At 37.5% G+C, this 19,518-nt stretch overlaps 1 protein-coding gene across 25 annotated transcripts in view; it reads right to left on the minus strand.

Annotated features, from left to right (window-relative positions):
- Positions 1 to 262: 262 nt before the first annotated feature.
- mical3a (microtubule associated monooxygenase, calponin and LIM domain containing 3a) overlaps positions 263 to 19,518 on the minus strand; it is a 96,119-nt gene continuing 76,863 nt past the window's right edge. For 15 of the 25 annotated variants that reach the window (XM_081372629.1, XM_081372635.1, XM_081372634.1 and 12 more), the window contains 7 exons: positions 18,274 to 18,324; positions 17,175 to 17,282; positions 16,965 to 17,058; positions 11,344 to 11,409; positions 4,839 to 4,938; positions 3,468 to 3,541; positions 264 to 2,076 (listed from right to left, as the gene is read on the minus strand). In XM_081372629.1, coding sequence (XP_081228755.1) covers positions 1,892 to 2,076; positions 3,468 to 3,541; positions 4,839 to 4,938; positions 11,344 to 11,409; positions 16,965 to 17,058; positions 17,175 to 17,282; positions 18,274 to 18,324 — 678 coding nt within the window. In that variant the 3' untranslated portion in view covers positions 264 to 1,891. Of the gene's footprint in view, positions 2,077 to 3,467; positions 3,542 to 4,838; positions 4,939 to 11,343; positions 11,410 to 14,698; positions 14,750 to 16,964; positions 17,059 to 17,174; positions 17,283 to 18,273; positions 18,325 to 19,518 lie in introns of all 25 variants that reach the window. The other 10 variants (XM_081372624.1, XM_081372637.1, XM_081372625.1 and 7 more) reach the window with 6 other exon arrangements.

The raw sequence follows: 19,518 nt of genomic DNA on the forward strand, positions 1-19,518 counted from the left end.
AGATAATTGCTTAATGCATTTTACAATATTTGCATAGAGGATTTGCTAATCCTAAAGCAAATTCCAGTACTTGTAAAGTAGTAAATGAATGAATGTTAAGTTTTAAGTCAAACACAGGCCAGCATTGTAATGCTTTAAAGATGGATAAATCGGCCACAATAATTAACTATGCAAATATATGCAAGCTATAATAATAAATCAATTCATAATGTAAATAGATGAGAAAAAAAATCTGAAATAATAAGCAAACAGTCTTCATTTTTAACAACTGCATTGTTTATTGCCTCTGCATACATTCAACACTCTATATGCAAATTAGCAACAAAGCATTTAAGACCCAACATATTTTTTTAAAAATTAGGATTGATTTACTTTACATATAATACATTTTTCACACGTTAATAAATACCATAAAATCTGTCAAACATTTTACAGTCTAAATAACTATCGTTGACCACGTGTTTTCATTCACAGTTATCTGTACTCAAAAGTCAAACAAACAAAAAAAATCTGTGCCCATCTATACAGCTTAACAGTGAGTAAAATGAAATGTACACTTAGAAAAAAAAAAAGGCATGTTCATTAGCAATATCGATGTTTCCTGTTCCAAATCAAGCATGACTATGAGCTCCTGCAGTTAATCAGCACTGGTGTCGGTCAGCAGTGCTGAAACGTTTTCGTGTGATATAAAATTTTTACAAAGACAACTATAAATAAAACACTCTGCAAACATAAGTAAACTCTGTGGATGTGAGGAGCCGTTGCATGAAAAGTTAAAAAAGGCATGTTGCTCCAAACCTGGAGAAAGTGGAAAACACAACACCAAACCTTGGTGCCAGATAAATTAAATGTGAATATGGGCACAATCTCAATCTGATTTGATACTAAATAAAGTCAGAAAAGCTTAACTGTTAACTGTTCCTGAAACCACTGACCAACCAACAAAATGCATAATGCATTTGATTGTATGTCAATGTATATTGTGTATATGTGTTCTTATGAACTATCTGCATTGAGGAAGTTTATATACTAATATATACTCCGCTGCTTTATGTAAACTATAGTACAAGTATCAGATATTCATGGATGATAAATGATTGTAAACTGTTTTTAGGATATATGTGTGGTAACACCACTCCACCAACATCAGTGAAGCATGTAACAAAGAACTTTTCGCTCCCAGCGTACACCAATATCTATAATATCAGGAGGCTACTGACGAATTCGAAAATTTTACAATTGTCAATGCTACAAACACAACATGTGCCGGTCGCTGAGGGTGTTCTGTGACAATTACAGAAGTCCATCACATGCTTATTTGTGAACAACACAAGTCATCTGTTGAATGGAGGTCTGATGCTTATAGTGCGTTATATTAAACAGGAGAGGAGTGCGATTGCAAAGAAACAGCTGAACGTTTTCAGTCAGTAGTCAAGATAGAAAATGCATTATAGGAAATCAAGTCCAAACACCTGTCGTCGCTGAAAACGTAACAGTTGATTGACCAGACATTCTGGGAAAAACAAGACTGGCTTTATGTAGGATCATTAGTCTCAGACTTCCTCAACATCAGCAGGATTGATATGTCACCTTTCAAAACCAAAAAAAAAAAAAAAAAAAAATTCCCCAAATTGATCCATTCTCTCTTTCTGACTGAGAGAACGTCTTGGATGGAACCAATGCCTTGGCTGCCGAGGGACAAAACGCCCTGAGTCGTGCCAGGAGAACTCGTAAACATCATTATCGTGCTCGTGAGTGGATTTGTAAACGTTGTGTTGACATGCCCAAAAAAACGAGGTGGGAGACAGACCAAATCTTTCTGCAATTTTTTACATTCCCTGCGGTGGAACCGGGAAACGCTGGCGGTCAAAACCATGTCATCGTTGTCACGCTAAGCCCAGTTGAGGCTGAATCCCTTGGAGAGCATCACCGACTCCAGGTCTTTATCCTCCTCTTTCTCCCTAAGTCTCTGCTCCTCCAACAGGGCCACCAGAGAATCTCTTTGCTCGACGACCTCTAACATCTCATTCAGAATCTGCTTCTCCTCCGCCAGCTCTTCCTCGGTCTTCAGATGGTCTGTAGAGGGTGAAACACTGATTTAAGTTCATTTAAAAATAACACCACCCTACATCAAATTTGCTGAATGAAATTCAATACTTGTTACTAACTAACTTTGGTGTGCTGATTCCAAAAATAGTCTGTTTTGCTCTAGTACGTCACACACATTTTTACAAATATGTGCATATAGCATTGCTATTTTCAACAACCATTTGTAAAGGCCCCGATATACCTCAAGCGATATCGAAAAACGAACTGATGGGATGTAATTTCAAACACAATCAGGCCAAAACTAACCTTTTCTGGAACTTTCCGGAAAAGTTCGCTTCAGCTGTTAAACACCTTTGTTCTATGATTACGTAATAGGTAGGTGTGCGCGGAGGCTCTGCTTCTTTCACTTGGAAATCTTTTCCAGTTAATTTCTCCTCAAGAGTCTGTTGCGATCAGACGTCCGTGAGTGAAAACATGAACACACTGGAGGAGCTGCTTTATAGTAGAAAATTAAAGTTGTACTTCTGATGAAACGACACTGACACTGTTTTTAATGTTTAATACGGTTAAAGCTGCTTGATTTTAAGCAATCTATTGTATAAAGTGCTATATATATATAGTTTCACCTTAAGGCCCCCGTATATATATATATATATATATATATATACCTATATATATATACACACACGTGACGTGACTTTACTAGAGTGCTGAATTGCAGAGCTCGTGCAAACATTCACATTGATATGATCAGATGCTTTTCTTAAGCTTTATTAAAAAATGCTGTTTTCTCAATTTTGTTGTGTGTTTATTTTGTTATATCTAACCATCACTCTCAGTAGTGTGGGCGGTGTCAGATGTTCGATAGTATATCGCTGCTCACGTATTTTGAACTTCGTTTTACCCCAAAACGAAGAACGAAAAAGAACTTTGACATGAGTATTTCGGGGCCTTAAGGTGGACTAGTCTTATATCATCCCAGAATCACCAGAAAAACTGCCACAAACACATGATTCCCATCTTCCTCTAAGCCAGATTACAACTATTTGTTCTAGATTACTAGATTACAACTTATACGAATTCTGATAAGTATAAGTTGTGCAAGAAAATGCAAACATGATCAAATGCAAACATGATTAGATGCTTTCTGCTACATCTGTGTGTGTTTTACTACATCCAAACAGAAAATGAAAGATTTTGTGAACATATTTTTCCACTCCTTTGCAGATTTTAAGTTAAATGATACATTTTGAATATTTCTTTTTGTCAAACTTTTGACATTTGATAAGTGCATTAAAGCTGAACTCCACATTGTCAAATTAGGTAATTTTAGGCCTTTTTTGCAAGTCATCAGAAATATTTCTTCAAGATGCAGGGCTGTGTAATGTATATAATTTTGTTACTGGAGAGCAAAGTACCATCTACTGCCATGCGTTCTCGTAGTTCCTGTTGCAGTCGACTCTGTCTGTCTTCCAACTCCAGCTCACGAGCACTGCAGAGAGAAAGGATGGAGTAGAATTAAATGGGAGAAGAGGGCAAATTACTGTTCAGCTATAGAGTTTTTATAAGATACTTTGAAAAATCTTTGATGTTCAAAGATATTGGATTCTTTGATGCCCCACATGGACATCAAGAAACCATCTGCCATTAAAGCACCATGATATCCACACAAACACAAGGTTTTAGATGAGCAGATGCACCTTTAAGCAGAGTACTTTGAGAAGTACATGCGAAAGTTAAAATCTTCTTTTATCTGGACGATGAGTTGTTTCTCTGTTATTAAAATACTGGCCAGTAATTATATTCATATTATGGTTGCTAAATTGCCAATTCTAAAATTGTATGCTAGTTTGTCTAAATAAATCATTCAAATTAAATCAAACGATTTAAATGCTACAAATGAAATCAGGCATCACAAATTATAGTGCACAGAATAAAAAAGAAAAAAAATTGGATATTCATTCTGAGATTTGCAAAAAAAATTACATTTAACCGATTTTTTAAATTATTAGCGTATCAATGATTACCTAATGAGCATTTCTACATTTAGAAAATGTAAATGTAGAAATAGTAGAAAAAAGCATGCACAATTACATACATACATATATATGCATACAATACTGACCAATGACTATTGCGATACAGCCTAAAACTGCCAAACTATTAAGACCCTGGTCTCATTGAGAACCAACAAACTGTTTTTTTCTTGATGAAACTGTCCCTTTGTAATTTGGGTTTTGTTGACTAAACTATTCTTTTGCCTGAATGTATGGGCCATTTGGTGCTCATCTTTACAAACACATGCACAGTTGATTGCATTCGAGGCACTGTCACGATGTAATTACACCTTGTATTCACAGAAATGTAAATAGAACAAAACAGAATACAATAAATGCATCTGGCAAAATCTTTTAGCACCAAGCCGTTCCCTACAGCATATCTGCCTGTTAGAGATCATCAGTTGTTCTTGTTTAGAAAGGTATTTGTTCCTTTTGTACAATGAATAAAAACATCCAGACACTAGACAATACACTTGAATATGCTCATTTTACATTTGAAAACAATAAGATTTCCATTCATTAACATACATGTTTTTATTTTTATATTGTATTTTTATTTTTTTAATAAACACAAGCTCTAATATATTTTATACAGTAAAAATTGTACATGGTTCGAAAAACATTCTTAATGTGGCTCCGACTCCACTCGAGAATTAACATGTGCCATCTACAGAGGTCTGCATGAAACAAAAGCAATAGGACTGAAGTTTAATCTGAGTGTCTACTCACAATATCATCAGTTCCGATTCATAGCGCACCAAGGCATTCTTCTCCTGGACCAGTTTAAACCATTCCTGCATCAGCTTTGGATCGTCCTTTTTACCCATTCCTGCAAGAAGCACATTGGAGAAGCATGAGGAACCTGGCAGTTAACCACCCACTGGCACACAGACCTGACACAGACACCCACACAGCAAATGCGATGACAGCCAAGCCAGGATGTCTTTGTCAGGGCAAGAATAGGGTGGGAATGTGGAAGACCATGATGAGGTCGAGGCTGCCGGGGTTCACAGAGGATGGCGTGGAGGTGCGACTTCTGATTGGACAGCATTTCACGATCAATGCTGATCAGACTGGACTTCTGAGGCATTTGGTCTTTTTCAAGGCAGTGGATATTGTTTTAAACTTTAAAACCCTTTTTTTTTTTTTTTTTTTTTTACCAGGAATATCTTTTTAAAGTGTGAAAGCTACCCAATAATATAAGGCAATGTCACAGGTATTTGTCAAAAAGAGTGAACCTCTAAATTCATCTTAACTTTACCTTTCTGGGTTCATAGCTTGCTCCAAGGAGGTTTTCTCCAAAAGTTATCCAATTTTACACCATTTTAACCCAATATTAGGGCAATAAATATGGCATATCATAAAGAAATGTCCCAGTTTTAATACAAGTTTGGAACAAAGAGTTGGTGGCAAAATTTTGATTACCACAATAAATAATTTTGACTCTTTTTTTCAAATTTCACATTAGCCGACAGTAAAAGAAGACATGTATCTTTGTTAAAGAATTATGCTACATCTATCTATCCATCCAGTGACAGTAAAGACACTTATTTTTTATTTTCAAGGATTGCATTATATTTAAAGGGCCCTATCTTGCACACAGCACAATTGACTTTGTACACCGACGCATGTTTCATTCCTATTTTGCACCCGACGCACAGCTGACTTTTCCCTCCACAGACGCACGTCGGTAAATTAGGGAATGAACTCAGCGCAAAGAGGATGTTCCGGTGCAAACGTTCCCTGGTGCTATTTTGCAGTTTCAGAAAACAATTCCGACACAGACCAGGAAAAACCTAGTCTAAAGTCAGTGGCGCATTATTCAGATGCTATTTTAAGGGCGCATGCTTGGTCATAATGTAGCGTGTGCACAACGCACATACACTTTGCTTCTCTCATCTACAAAGACTCAGCGGTTCCCATTTTTGCAAACCATACATAATTACAAGGAAAAATATTACCACACGAGGGAAATCATTGTTGTGTCCATGAAGATGTGAAAAAATAGACAAATCTAGCTTACACATTTACCCAAATTATTATACGCCTGTTTAACCGAAGCTAATTTGGGTGGGTTTCTCCCATTCCCATACAATGTCACTTCTCGGTGTTTTACGGCCCTGACGAGATCGTCGGTCTCCTGCGTGCTCCTGGCAAATCCGCCGTTAAAATAGCAAGCCGCCATGGAACAAGCGTGCCTGCTTTTAAAGGGAATGTGAGATGACGCTCTGATTGGTTTATTGCACGTTTCGCCCAAACCACACCTATGAGTAATGTAGCTACTTCAGACCAACACATTTTAGATTTGTGTCAGGCGCAAGAGTCATTTATCCCGCCGTTATAATGGCAACAGCGCCCAAGATCTGCCCACAAAGTTACTTGCGTTTCACGTTTGATACTTGCGTTTCAGAATGTTAAAATAGGGCCCAAAGGATCCTGAATAATATTATTTAATTTTTATATATCAATAAGGCTGACTAAAGTTCGATTTTTCTCTATATAAAAAGTTATGCATCACATATTATACTGGGATATATTCTACACAAAATGGTTAGCTTCACACTTATGGCTTTGAAACAGAGTGCATTTCAATGTTCATTTCATTGTCACATTTATTTCCATTATAAGTGACTTACCACAACCACAATTTCTGCATGTTATGAAAAAAAAAAAAAGGTGGTAATAGGCATTATGCAGCAAAAGGCTGCCAATTAAGCTTGTATTGAACCTGGAACATTCCTTTAAAAAGTGCTCTGGGTCAGGCTCATGACTTGATATTCTTACATGCACTGCATTTTAGACGTTAGACTGCATGAGGTAAAAAAAAGCCTCATGGTATGCACTGAAGTCCATGATCAATGCAGAATACTGTCACAGACTGTATATGGGAACAACTGTGCATGTCAGCCCATGCTAGTAGTCCCAGATGTCTATGAATACCCTGTCTCCCATCCCTACACACACATAAACACACAAGTGAAGCCAAGCACTGAGATGAGCCATCGCATGGTAAACCTGGATGCAGCATGACGTACTTAGCTGACGGAGAGGCGGCTCTAGCAACATAAAAGTAAAAAAAGACAGTACACACATAAATCGAATGGCTGTGCTCGTGGTTGCTGGCCTTGGCTGTTTTAAACACACAGAGGCAAAGTAGAGGTCCTCAGACACAAAAACAGTGAGAGACAGGGACAACAGAGGACAGGGAGGCTAAACTTATCCAGTGGGACGCACTGTGAGTGGCCTCCCCCACACTCAGCCCCATGCTTTCCCAAAAGGAACAGAGAAAGAAGAACCACAATTAGTCGTATAACAACCACGCTAACGTCGTGCCAAAAGGGCACTGTTATACACAGGCATAGGTTACACACACCAGATTACAAACCGACAGACACACCACAATGTTGCCGAACATTTGTATTTTGTGCTACTGCATTTAAAGTCAACATGAAAGATAAAATCTCATTCAAAACCATTGTAATTCTATATTGTGATATTTAAACTCATTAAGTCATATAAATCATACTTTTAATAAAGTACATAGTATAAATTAAATATAAAATATATTTAGTATTATTACTACTACTATTACATTATTGCTACTATGTTAACCAGCAATAAAATCAACACAATTTTTTTTTTTTTACATTTTTATTAAAGCATTAGCTGATGTCAAGTTTTTTTATTTTTGTGCATTAATGAATAACTAAGAAAAAGAAAAAACATACATTTTAATTAATTTAATACATTTAGATGCAAGACTACCAAGGCAGGGCTGCTGTACTTTTAACATTTTTTCAAATTTTACAGTTCTTAAGACCTGAACAAATTAAAATTAATACTGTACGCACAAACAGAACAAACTTACCCATTCTAAAAATACATAGTATTATTTAAACAGTACTTAACTCAGTAACCCATACTAAAAATATAAAAATAGTAAACACATGACATGTAACATCTTAAAAAACAGTGCTTAGTAAAAGTTCAAATCTAACATGCATAACCGGATGTAATGTGACTGTTAAAATGACACGTCAAATGACTGAATGGCTGTGTGAAACATTTAAATAGCCTACTGTTCAGAAATAGACAGTAGCACAGCCTGCTTTATTTACGGGGTTATGGCTGCATTTCTGCTGTTCCTTAAGCTCCATCTACTGTAGAGTGAACATGCATTTTTTCATTAAGTGCTTCTCCTCCATGTTGGGCTTGTTTACATCAGAGAGCGGATGCCTCTTTAAGGTAGCGCACAAGCAATGTTGTAAATAGTAAAAAGTATTCTAAAAGTACATTCTATTAAAAATATAAATTAGCTTTCATTCCCATAGTACCTAATTTAAACGTCTTGTGGCATAAATTGTTCGGCTTCATTGCTGTCATAAACATCTCTTGAGTGTTAAATTTGCACTCTCTCATTTTGCTCGAATTTGCCCGCTCTCTTCTCCCAAGTGACTCACCCTCCCTGACTCATCTCCGGTAAAGCGCACACTGTGACGTACTACATAAAAAAAAGACGTGTGTAACACTGGGTAGGCTACTACCAAAGACTTGGTGCTACACAGACTAAAAACATATTTTTTCAATCAGGTCGCCTTCATTTTAATGCCTAGCAGAAAAAATACAAATATTTAAAGGGTTACTTCAGGATTTAGCATTAAGCTTTGTATTAGTAGAAAACCTGTAGTATTTTCGAATTACCATGCTTTCCCCCCTCATATCCCCCTGAGAGGAGAGATTTATGTATTTTTTGTCTGGAAAAAATCCTCCGATGACGCAAAAATCGTCATTTTGCGTCATCGGAGGATTTTCTGGCCAGAGGCTAAAGACTACAGCCAGTAGATGGCGTTGTTCCGCATGTTTTCAACCCGCCCATAGAGGGTGGGATCTCACTCACAGAATGTACACAGTGTCAGCCGTCTTTCTTTGGAAGCTAAGCTAGCAGGCTCTTGTTCTGTGGAGAAAGCTGAATAATAGGAGAAAGCTGAGTAAGTAGGGGTTACCATCTTCCTTTTCCCGGACTTGTCCGGCGGGCGAGACTGTTAAAAATGTCCGGGATTCGGCTTTTGCGTTCTGCTGTCGCCATTCATTGTTTACATGCACACCTCTCGTTTCAATCTAACTGAATTAATTCCGATCGGTGAATCTGACTGTAGTGTTTACATGAACACTAAACAAGTGATCGGTTGATGTGCGTTTTAACATTGCTAAGAAAATTCCCGCTCCTCCGTGAGAGATGCGAGACCCGGCGCGTCTCAGTAATGAAGCCACCGGCCTCGCGCTGTTCTCCCGCGGCCGTCAGCCTCGTCCTGCTCGCCACAGTAAACATGATGAATGGTGACTGTAGAACGCAAAAGCCGGATCCCGGACATTTTGGGTCTCTAAATCCCTGGCAAACTCATCACTTACTTAGGCTAGCCTTGTTGTTTTCAACTGTGCTCTCTTACCGGTAGGCGTGGCCTCCTAAGGCAGCGAAGCAAGTGCATTCTGGGAGTTGTTGTCTTTCATCCACATAAGCCAAAAATACATTTTCTGGCTTTTCTCAGTCTAGAAAGCTCCAAATTCAAAAATTTCTCCACATTTCTTCTACTTAAATGACCTATTTTAAATACACATTCATCTTCCCAGAGGTGAAGTATCCCTTTAAGACTTTTTAATAGCCTTAAAATTAGGAGATTCTAATTTCAGACTTTTAAGACTTTTTAATGCCCCGTGGGCAACCCTGCAAGGAAAACCTTTCCAGGAGTCTGAAATAAAAAATAAATAAAAAGAGAAATTTTTATTTCATGTTGACTTTAAATTTGAGCGTAATGGTATGACAAAGACATCAGAAAAACTACCAAGTTTGGAGACCTCACTTTCCTGTTGTGTTCCCCTTACACATGCTATGCTTCACAGCAAATCATCAGTGTTATGGAAACTCATGAACACACAGTGAATATAGTCTATGGATTACCATGATACAGCTCTATAAAGGAGCTGTGTGGTTGGGACACGTATTTGACAGTTTTAGAACTCGGTAAGAGCAAATGACAATCATGCTGTTATTTAAATTCACACTTAACTTCAGCAGAGCAGTTTCCCCCAAAATATACAATAATGACCTGTCATCATATCAGGTCGGCTCTAACGTACTAATTAGAAACGTATTTCATGCTATATTCATCCTCTTTATAAAAATGTCTAAAGTAAGGTAAAACAAAAGTAGAATCCCAAAATGTAGTTTTAACTTCTTTTGCTTCTGCTGAGGGCTGGGCGATATACCAAACATTTACCACATATCTAGTATTTTTTTGCTGATCTAGAATTTTATTAGCATTTAAACTTTTGTAACAAAAATGCGGATAGTGTGGTCAAGTTTGATTCATTCACCTGAATCAGTTCTTTCAAATTGCTGATTTAAACACTGATTCAACAGATTATTTGGGTTAACTTTTCAGAGCAATCTTTACATAGCACATTACAAGTTTTAAAATGTAATGCATAATATTCATGAATTCTTTCAATAAATTGCATATAACTGATTTTATTTGACATGCACAACACAGCCGCACACTATTAAGGATGGGTTCGGGTTGAAGAGCCACTAACAAAGTATGTTCTCTCTCTTAAAATGTAAGCAAGTGTAAATGTCAGCGTTATCATGAATCAAATAATTGAAGTCTGTCAGGTAAAACAAGAGCTTATTGATGCAGTTCAGTCAGTCTGCTATTTTATTTCAACCTTTACTCCTGATAGGAGGCTTCTGTAAATATTTAGTTTATACGCAGAGTTACGCTTCAACTAAGTTTAATGGTGCAATGCAAAACTATTTAGTGGTGCGCAAGTAGCAAATTAGTGCCAATTTACGTCAAAACTAGGTTAAGTTATAACTTACGCACAGCTGGTGCAACGGTTTCTGTTTATTATGTTGGTGCATATAAATAAAATGAAAATTTTACTTGCTTAAAATATTTTGAATCTACTTGGCAACTATTGCTATTTGGTAAAACTCTGAAAGATATCGTCCAGCCCTACTACTGTTACAAATTTGTACACCAGAAGCATTGACGCAATCTGCTGGGGGAAATCCACTAAGCCTGGACACACACGGGCAGCGGAGAGAAGTAGACTTTGTAGTCAGAGGGCAAAAGCAATACTCCACAGGTCCAGTGGGTTGTCAAAGTAACGCCTCTGGCCATGTTGTTATGAAAACACAGCTGGCCGGTGGCAAACATGACGGGGTTTACGTTACCTTTAGGGGCACAGCAGGGGCAGAGGTACAGGGCTCTTCGGCGAGGGGTCCAGACATAGGGCTCAACTTCCACAACACAGGAAAAGAATATGAGAGAGAGAGAGAGAGAGAGAGAGAGAGAGAGAGAGAGAGAGAGAGAGAGAGAGAGAGAGAGAGAGAGAGAGAGAGAGAGAGAGCGAGAGAGAGAGAGAGAGAGAGAGAGAGAGAGCGAGAGCGAGAGAGAGAGAGAGAGAGAGCGAGAGAGCGAGAGCGAGAGAGAGAGAGAGATGAAGGTGACCAAATGAGTGAAGTCAAGAAAGAGGAGAGAAAGAAAGAGATGTGGAAGAGAAAAAAGTGAGGAGCGAAATCAAAAAGAGAAAGAACTCTGGGGAGAAACTAAAAGCAGCAGTGTGATATGACAGTGGGAGGAAATGACACGGGACAGAGCGCAAACATGAATGAACTGAGAAAGAGAGGTGAACTATTGCTTCTCTTTGAACTTTTCCTTTTGTGCACTACTGAGGGCAAATAAGTGGTGACTCAAGAGCAAAACTAATATCTGCATAGGCTTCATCAAAGAAGTACAGTACGCAGCTGTTGGTCTCCTGAATGTGGGTTCTATTCATACAGACAACTTGGATTTTAAGACCTAAGGTGGAGTTATTATATCATCTTAGGGGATGTTCCCATTCTGTCAGGGTGCAACATATATTTCTGAATCCTCACACTACGACTGATGTGGAAATCAGCAATCTATACAGCAGGTGTCAATCCAGCCACAAGAGGAAAAAGAGATCTAGACAAAAAAAAGTGTCAAATGAACTTGAGAAGAATGACTGGCACCTTAGTTAAGGATTTTGCCAATGATGCATGGGAGAAAATGAAAAGGCAGATACTTGTACAATTCTTTGTGCTCTGCCATGCCAGGGTGACAGAATGGTTTTTAAAATGCTGAAACAATTGGATGATGGATGTTGGGCAGTTCACAACAAGGGACTATCAGAAAGGAGTTTGTCAGCGCAATCCTTGAAAGCCAGACTGCGACCTTGTCTGCATTCAGAAGCGGGTAAAACTAATCAGCACTAATACAACCTTGTCTTATGTGAAGGCTGAGGGGATTATTTTTTTCCCCTTAGTTGCCTATTCTACATTCCTATCCCTCTATATTCCAACCTCATCAACACTTTGTGTAAATAAATAGACATTAAAAATACTTTTTTTTCACTGAAAGGATGTTTAAATCTAACATGCAATGAGCACTCTTAAACCTCATCATCTCATATCACTGGCTCTTCCTCTGCAGTTATGGGAAGAATTGGGGAACTAATTATCCATGAAAAGCAACAAGCTGTCATTCTTATGCAGACATGCATGGAAACAACCCGTGGGGAACCAGGCCATAAACAAACGCACACTGATGCAAAGTTACACAGAAATCCAAAACGGCTTTCTGAAGTTTTTAATTGGTTACAAAAACGGGGACAACTTGTTTTGGAAATGACGAGCAAGTGTTCCAGCCAAGAGATGTCTTAAGCCTGGAACACACCACGCTGACGCCGACGAACTAGCACTGATGAAAGCCGACTGTGTTGTCGCCTCGAGTTGGGGTAAAAAGCTGCACTTGAACACACCGAGAGAACTACAGCCGACTGTCAGCTAGAATGCGCGTACTGCGCCTGCGTGTAAATGAGACAACCGTCTATTTCTGCAGATATATTCGTCTATATTCGTCATTCAAAAAGGGAAACCGACGCTGCAGGCTGCAGATACACAACCATAAACAAAGCAGTGTGTGCTTACTGTTTTGAATATCAATCCTGCTAAACACTTTCTTTATTCCACTCCGCTCGTGTTAATATTGAAATATTCGCCAAGGAACACTCAGGTAACATAGTGTAACATTAGAACAATTTCTGCCAACTGTGCGGAACACACTGAGAAAACTTAGTCGGCCGACGCACAAAAACAGCCCGACGGCTGACCGTCAGCTTGGTGTGTTCCAGGCTTTAGGCCTCAGAAAGCTGTTTTGAGCTACAGTAGGATTACGAGAAATCCACCAACTGTTAGCAGGTCTGCCGCCAACTAAATTGTGATGAGAAAAAACTCACTTTTACAGGACAATCAATCCAAGTGCATAGCTCACATGTTAGCCACTTAATCTCTGTGCAACTGTTATGCAACTGGCAACGAAAATAAATGTAGCCACAAGCAGCAAGTATGGGGTTGCAGCATTACAATTCCAAAACAGAAATCTAACGAACTTTAGCAAGTTTAACTCGTTTTTGGATTTCAAATGCTTTTCCATCATCTTGAGCCAGTTTACCAGAACATTTATAAAATGTGGATATGTTGTACTTACCTTAGTTTCCTAATTAAACGATTGTTGATAAATACTTTTAGCATATGTAAAGACCCATAACCTAACACCTAAAATAATAAGATGCCTTTCAAAAACTTATTGGCATGCTATGTTTAAGAAACACCTTGTTGCGTTGAAAAAGATTCATAAGATGGTTAAACAATGCCTCAATGTCCTTTGAAAACAATAGGTAATTTATTCACCATAACCACGCTATCTCCTGCCTGCGTGTGTGATTTCAGCATGGCTTGCCTGTAACTTCACAGTGTGATCAATGAAACGCAAGACAATACACTCAAGCACACAATAGATCCACAGAATGAGATGCAAGGTTTGGGAATACAGTAAAGACGCACCACACATGATGGAATCAATCGCAATGAGGTACAAACACTGGGATCATTCGGGGTCCGGGGCCCCTTATGCAACTGAGCAGGTATGGGAGGAAAATATGAAAACTAAAATGTTGGCGAGTAAAGCAGACAGGGATTGGCTCTACAAAAGGCTAGAGGGGAGGGGCTTAGTCAGGATTTCAAGCTAGCTACATCTGTTTGCTTAAGCATTTTGGATTTGTTCGCTACATATTAGTGGAACATTTTTAGCTTGCTAACTAAGATCAAAACAAAAAAGCAAATTGAATGCCAATGCTATGTGGGAAAAAATTGTGTTTCGTTTCCTCAGATTTGAATAATACACAAATTTATTAAATTATTATATAAAATGTTTGTTTACAATTTAAAAATTAAATCATAATCGTAAAAATTAAATAAATATATTTATATTAAAATATTTTATATAATACATTATATATATACACTATACATACTACATACAAGCATAGACATTTCATAATATATATAAATTATATATAATTAATATTAGAAATTGCAGGGGCAAATGTGAGAGAATTTAGGCGGAAAGGGGTAAATAAGAGAAGACAGGCTTCAGTAAGTACAGGGGGAAAAGAGAGGGCGTTAGTTGTTAGTCCATTTCAAGCAACAGATTTGAAATACATACCGCCCAGATGCAAATCCAGGATCTCACTGTAATTAGACTCTCCCCAATAGTCTACAATAAGGATATATTAGAAACATGTTACTGTACACACAGGCACAGCCAGTAGCTTCAAGTCATGCATGTGTTGCACACAAACACACACACACGCAGGTATGCCGAATACACATTTACCACAACTTGTTATTTGGCATGTAAACAAATGTAGTTAATTGCATTTATATTGCATGTCCCGTAATGGTAAATGGGCACATAGATTTGTTGCACTGCTGCCTTCCGCCACAAGGGCAACACAGACTCTGGAGTGCGAGTAGGTTTTCGCATCTAAAACAGATGTTTTTTTTTTGTTTTTGTTTTTTCATTCCTGCCAGAGTCACTGATAACACTATTTTGATGTTAACAAGCCATACACATTATCTGTAGTATAAGGGGTTAAAATGCTTGAATAAGTTTTTCTCCCTCATTTACAGATGACTTGTTACACTATTCTGATGGTCCACTTTAGATTTTCTAACTATAACTTTGCAACTACAAGTCAACTTATTCTACTAACCCGAACCAAACACCTAGTTTACCAATACTCTAATGAGAGTTAGTTGCCATGTAGTTGCAAAGTTACTTTTAGTTAGTAGAATGTCTAAAGTGGAATATCGAAATAAAGTGTAACCGAGTAATCTGTATATGAGGTAGAAAACTTGTTATTCAATGCATCTCGAGCATTTTAACCCTTTATACTACGGCTTGTGAACATTTGTTACGCTGAACAACAAAACATGAATATAAAGCATTTAGAAGACAAAATCCAAGAAAAGGTGTTTTAAGTTTGACAAAATGGAACGGAATAGATTCAAAATTGAAGAAATAGCCTATAATACGGTTACATCCTCCGTCATTCATAGTGGATCACATCCAGTGAGGCGGCCCACAAATCTATGCTTGGCGTGATCGGACTGACTGGGCATGCAGTTGAGACACTCATGAGGAGAGACCAGGAGAGACAATGCTCGGCATGAGGATGGCATGATACGCTGGGATGACTACAACACCTATTAGAGTTATCACAATGGATACCTGAGCGCCTCTTACACTGTTTTGGACTAACACTAGAACCTTTATACAACCCTTAGAGAGAGTAAAGGATAAAAAGAGATTAAGAAACACTAGATATAAAAGATGGGATGGAGCAGGAGAAAGAGGAAACAATAATTGCAAAATCATAAATTTTGTTCTACTGCCTGAAACTACCCTACTGTTTCACAAACCATACATTTTGTACAATTTAATTTGTTAAAGCTAGAGTTACTTGAAATTATTAACATCATTTGTTCACATTTTGCAAAAGGAAAATAACTTTGAATCCAATAATGAAAAAGATTCTAGCAATTAATTTAGCTGTTACTGGAGCACGTATAGAATGGAAATTATTTGATAGCCCCTTGTCATGTGCAATTCAATACAGAAAACACATAAAAGAATGGTCATGGGACTGACAAAACATTAATTCTGCAATATCTATATTTGATATTTTAGTAGTAATTTGATTTAAGGCTTTTCAAGTGAATACTTTTTTTTATATATATATTTTATAGAGGTAGCTGGGGCAGATTTCCATTTGTATGTCAGGAAATACTTGGAATTAACAGATTTATTTATTTTTTTTTGTAAAAATGTGTCCAAGAAGACAAAAAAAATAAAATGCTTGCAGCTGGAAAGCTCAAAAAGCAATCTTGGCGAATAAATAATTTAGAGCTGAGCATGACTAGGGGAAAAAATTATATTTACTACAAAAATGTCTATGACTTTTTCAAGGTTTTATTAATTATCATGGCCTATTTCAAGCCTGGAAATCACAATTGTAACATTCCCTGATATTTCCAGGTTTTCCATAATCACGGGAACCCTGAATGAAATGCTAATGTTATATCTCAAGCCTGACAGAATGAAATAAATTTAGTAATGAGATACAAGCTTCTAGCAAGGTTTGTATAAATGAAAAAAGCGGATCCTGTGCATCAGAATACTAACCCAAGTTCACGAAATGGCTTTTAATCAAAAGGCAAAGGATGCACAAACACAATTTCACTTTTAATTTCTGCACTGTAGTTTAAAGCTTGAAGCTAGTAACAACAGCAAGCAGCGTCAAAGAATAGCTACATAGAAAATGCATGAGTTATGAAGATCTTCTCCGAGGCTTTAACCCTTCAGCAGAGCATCTGAGGAAACATTTTGATCAAAAAAGAAAAGAAAAGTGAGACAAAGAGATAAATACCTGCTTCCCCTCGCAGTGCCTTTTCCACCGCGACACCTCTCTCCTCTAACTGCCTCTGTTTCTCTTCCACCTGCTCCAGTTGCCTCTGAATGATCTGAGGAATCAAAAAGCAGCTTCTGATTGACTTCACACTCTATCATTCTGCATGTTAATGGCTGAAATTCAACTTTTTGACAAACTCATGCAAAAAAGTCATTAATATGCTTTCACCTGGGCTCTGTGGAGCCTCTTAAGCTCCTCTTGTTTGGCCTGCCTCCGTGCAGCTTTTTGTACTCTTTTTGTCAGCTTGGCGTTGAGTTCCTCCTCCGTGTACGTCTTCTGCAAAAGGAAATTAAAAGTCAGAACATGCCCTTCTGTAACCTGTATCCGGGTCAGTGGAAGGAGGATCCTTGTCTGGTGTCTCATGGATGTCTATGGCAGGAGTTTGTGCAATGTATTACTACAGCAGAATCTAAAACAGAGCAAAATGTCAAAGCTAATCCACTACTAGGCTGAAATACTTCTGACTTACAATTCTAAAGCACCTCTATATGTGATTTTGGCAGTATAATCAAAAGTTTATATCACAGTACAAGCAACTTTTTATGACAGTATTGGTACTGTATATACCTCAATATATCACAATATAGATTTTTTGCTGCAAATAAACTAATAAATGACATATATATAACAAACATTTTTTAGTTACACATTAAGTATATAATATACTTGGAATCAGTGCAAAAACAGTTTCAAATTATGGGTAAAAAAAAAACAGTACTAAACATTACAAAATGGAGAGTTGACTCAAGCTCTGAATTTGCAAACTAGATAGATTAGATAGACAAGATATAGCTAGACCACAAATCTTTAAAATCTTGATTTGTTACACAAATGCATCATTTACAAAACAGACAGTACCGTGACTAAAGTCATAAGCTCTTGTTGTCTGTAACCAAAGTGTAAGATAGAACAAAGTGTAAGATAGACAGAGACCAAAAAAAAAAAAACATTGACTCTGGAGATGCTTCATGAAAGTCAGGTAAAAGCTATGAAATGAGAAAAACGAGTTGCATATGAACCAGTGAGGTACACAGTATAGAAAACGGTATGCATGTAAACAGCCAGAAAGCCTTTTGAGAATGTCATGTGATGCAGTTACATCCTCCAGCAGAAAGGGGGTGCTTTAGCCTTCACCATGCTGCAGAAAACGGTTAGTAATAAAATAAAGCAATCTCTGGACCAACAATAACAGACAGGGGTTAGGCATGACGGTGTGATACGACATGCGTAAAATAGGTAGACCAATGGGAATGAATGAACACACTACCTTTGTGGCATACGATCTCTTGAACGCCAATGCATGAGGTACATAAACAGACTTAGAAAAATAAATTGGAAAAAAGGAAAACAAACAAAACAAAAATTATGCGATTAGATGGGTTAATGTACAATTAAATGAAATCAGGATTCTACGACAACACAGAAACACAAACATTTAAGGACATTGGGATGAGTGCATAAGTACAAATTAATGTGATTGTGTTTTGTGCAACACAATTATACTCGGGGTCCAAAATTAACATTTACCAACCAACATTTTTCTCCACAACCTCATGTGGCAACACAGACAGTATGTAAAATATTCATCATATTAACCAACAAAACTGAAAAAAAAAAAAAAGGCAAAAAAATATCTATGGCCGAAAAGTTTTACATTGGCAGGTGTGGTAAAAAGTTCATTTTGGACCTTTTGGACTACAAGATTACTCTAAAAGATTTGCTAGAGGGTAAGAGCACATAAGCAACTACCCCCTCCCCCTAAACAACACTAAATAAAATTATAATTTGGACAAACAGAATACTTAAAGTCCCCATGAAATCAAAATTGACCCTATTTACTTTGTTAGCGCATATTACTAGTCTTGTGGTGAACAATTAATCCGTGCAAGAAAATATTTAAAAAAAAAATTTTTTACCATGGTAATCTTTAATCAAAATCTGAAAATGCCCCTCCCCTCTGCATTGGAGGACCTTCTCCGATGACGTAGGTTTGAGGAATTGGTTTGGGCAACGCGTAACCACTCCCCTCAAACCGTTAGTCTGCTATGAGCAGAGATGGAGAGGAGGAGCGCTAGAGTAAAACCCTGCCCTCTGTTCAATATTCCGTTTCACTGGGAAATACGTCATAACACTGAAGAAAAGTCGTTTGCAACTTCCGGTTCACGGGGACTTTAAATTATATATATATATATAAAAAAAAAACTCACGAAACAGTTTCATATCCACTAGACTAGTTAAGAAAGTTGAACACTGCACTCTAAAAGTGCCTTTTTATTCTATTAATTCTGGTGAACACAATGACTTCTTGTTCTATACATCTAGCTCAAGTCTCTCTCTATTCACCTTCACACAAACGCACAAGAATGCTCGATTTCATACAGGTTTCGAATGAAACAATGCAGAACAATATTTTTTTTTATGATTTAAAAATATATATTTACTGTTTTTTTGTTTTTTTGGCATAGTGTTGCATTCGTGTTCTGTCTGAAAACCGGTAGTTGTTGTGCAATTG

This window comes from Scardinius erythrophthalmus, assembly GCF_964197995.2.
Source record: "Scardinius erythrophthalmus genome assembly, chromosome: 8".
Lineage (NCBI taxonomy): Eukaryota > Metazoa > Chordata > Actinopteri > Cypriniformes > Leuciscidae > Scardinius > Scardinius erythrophthalmus.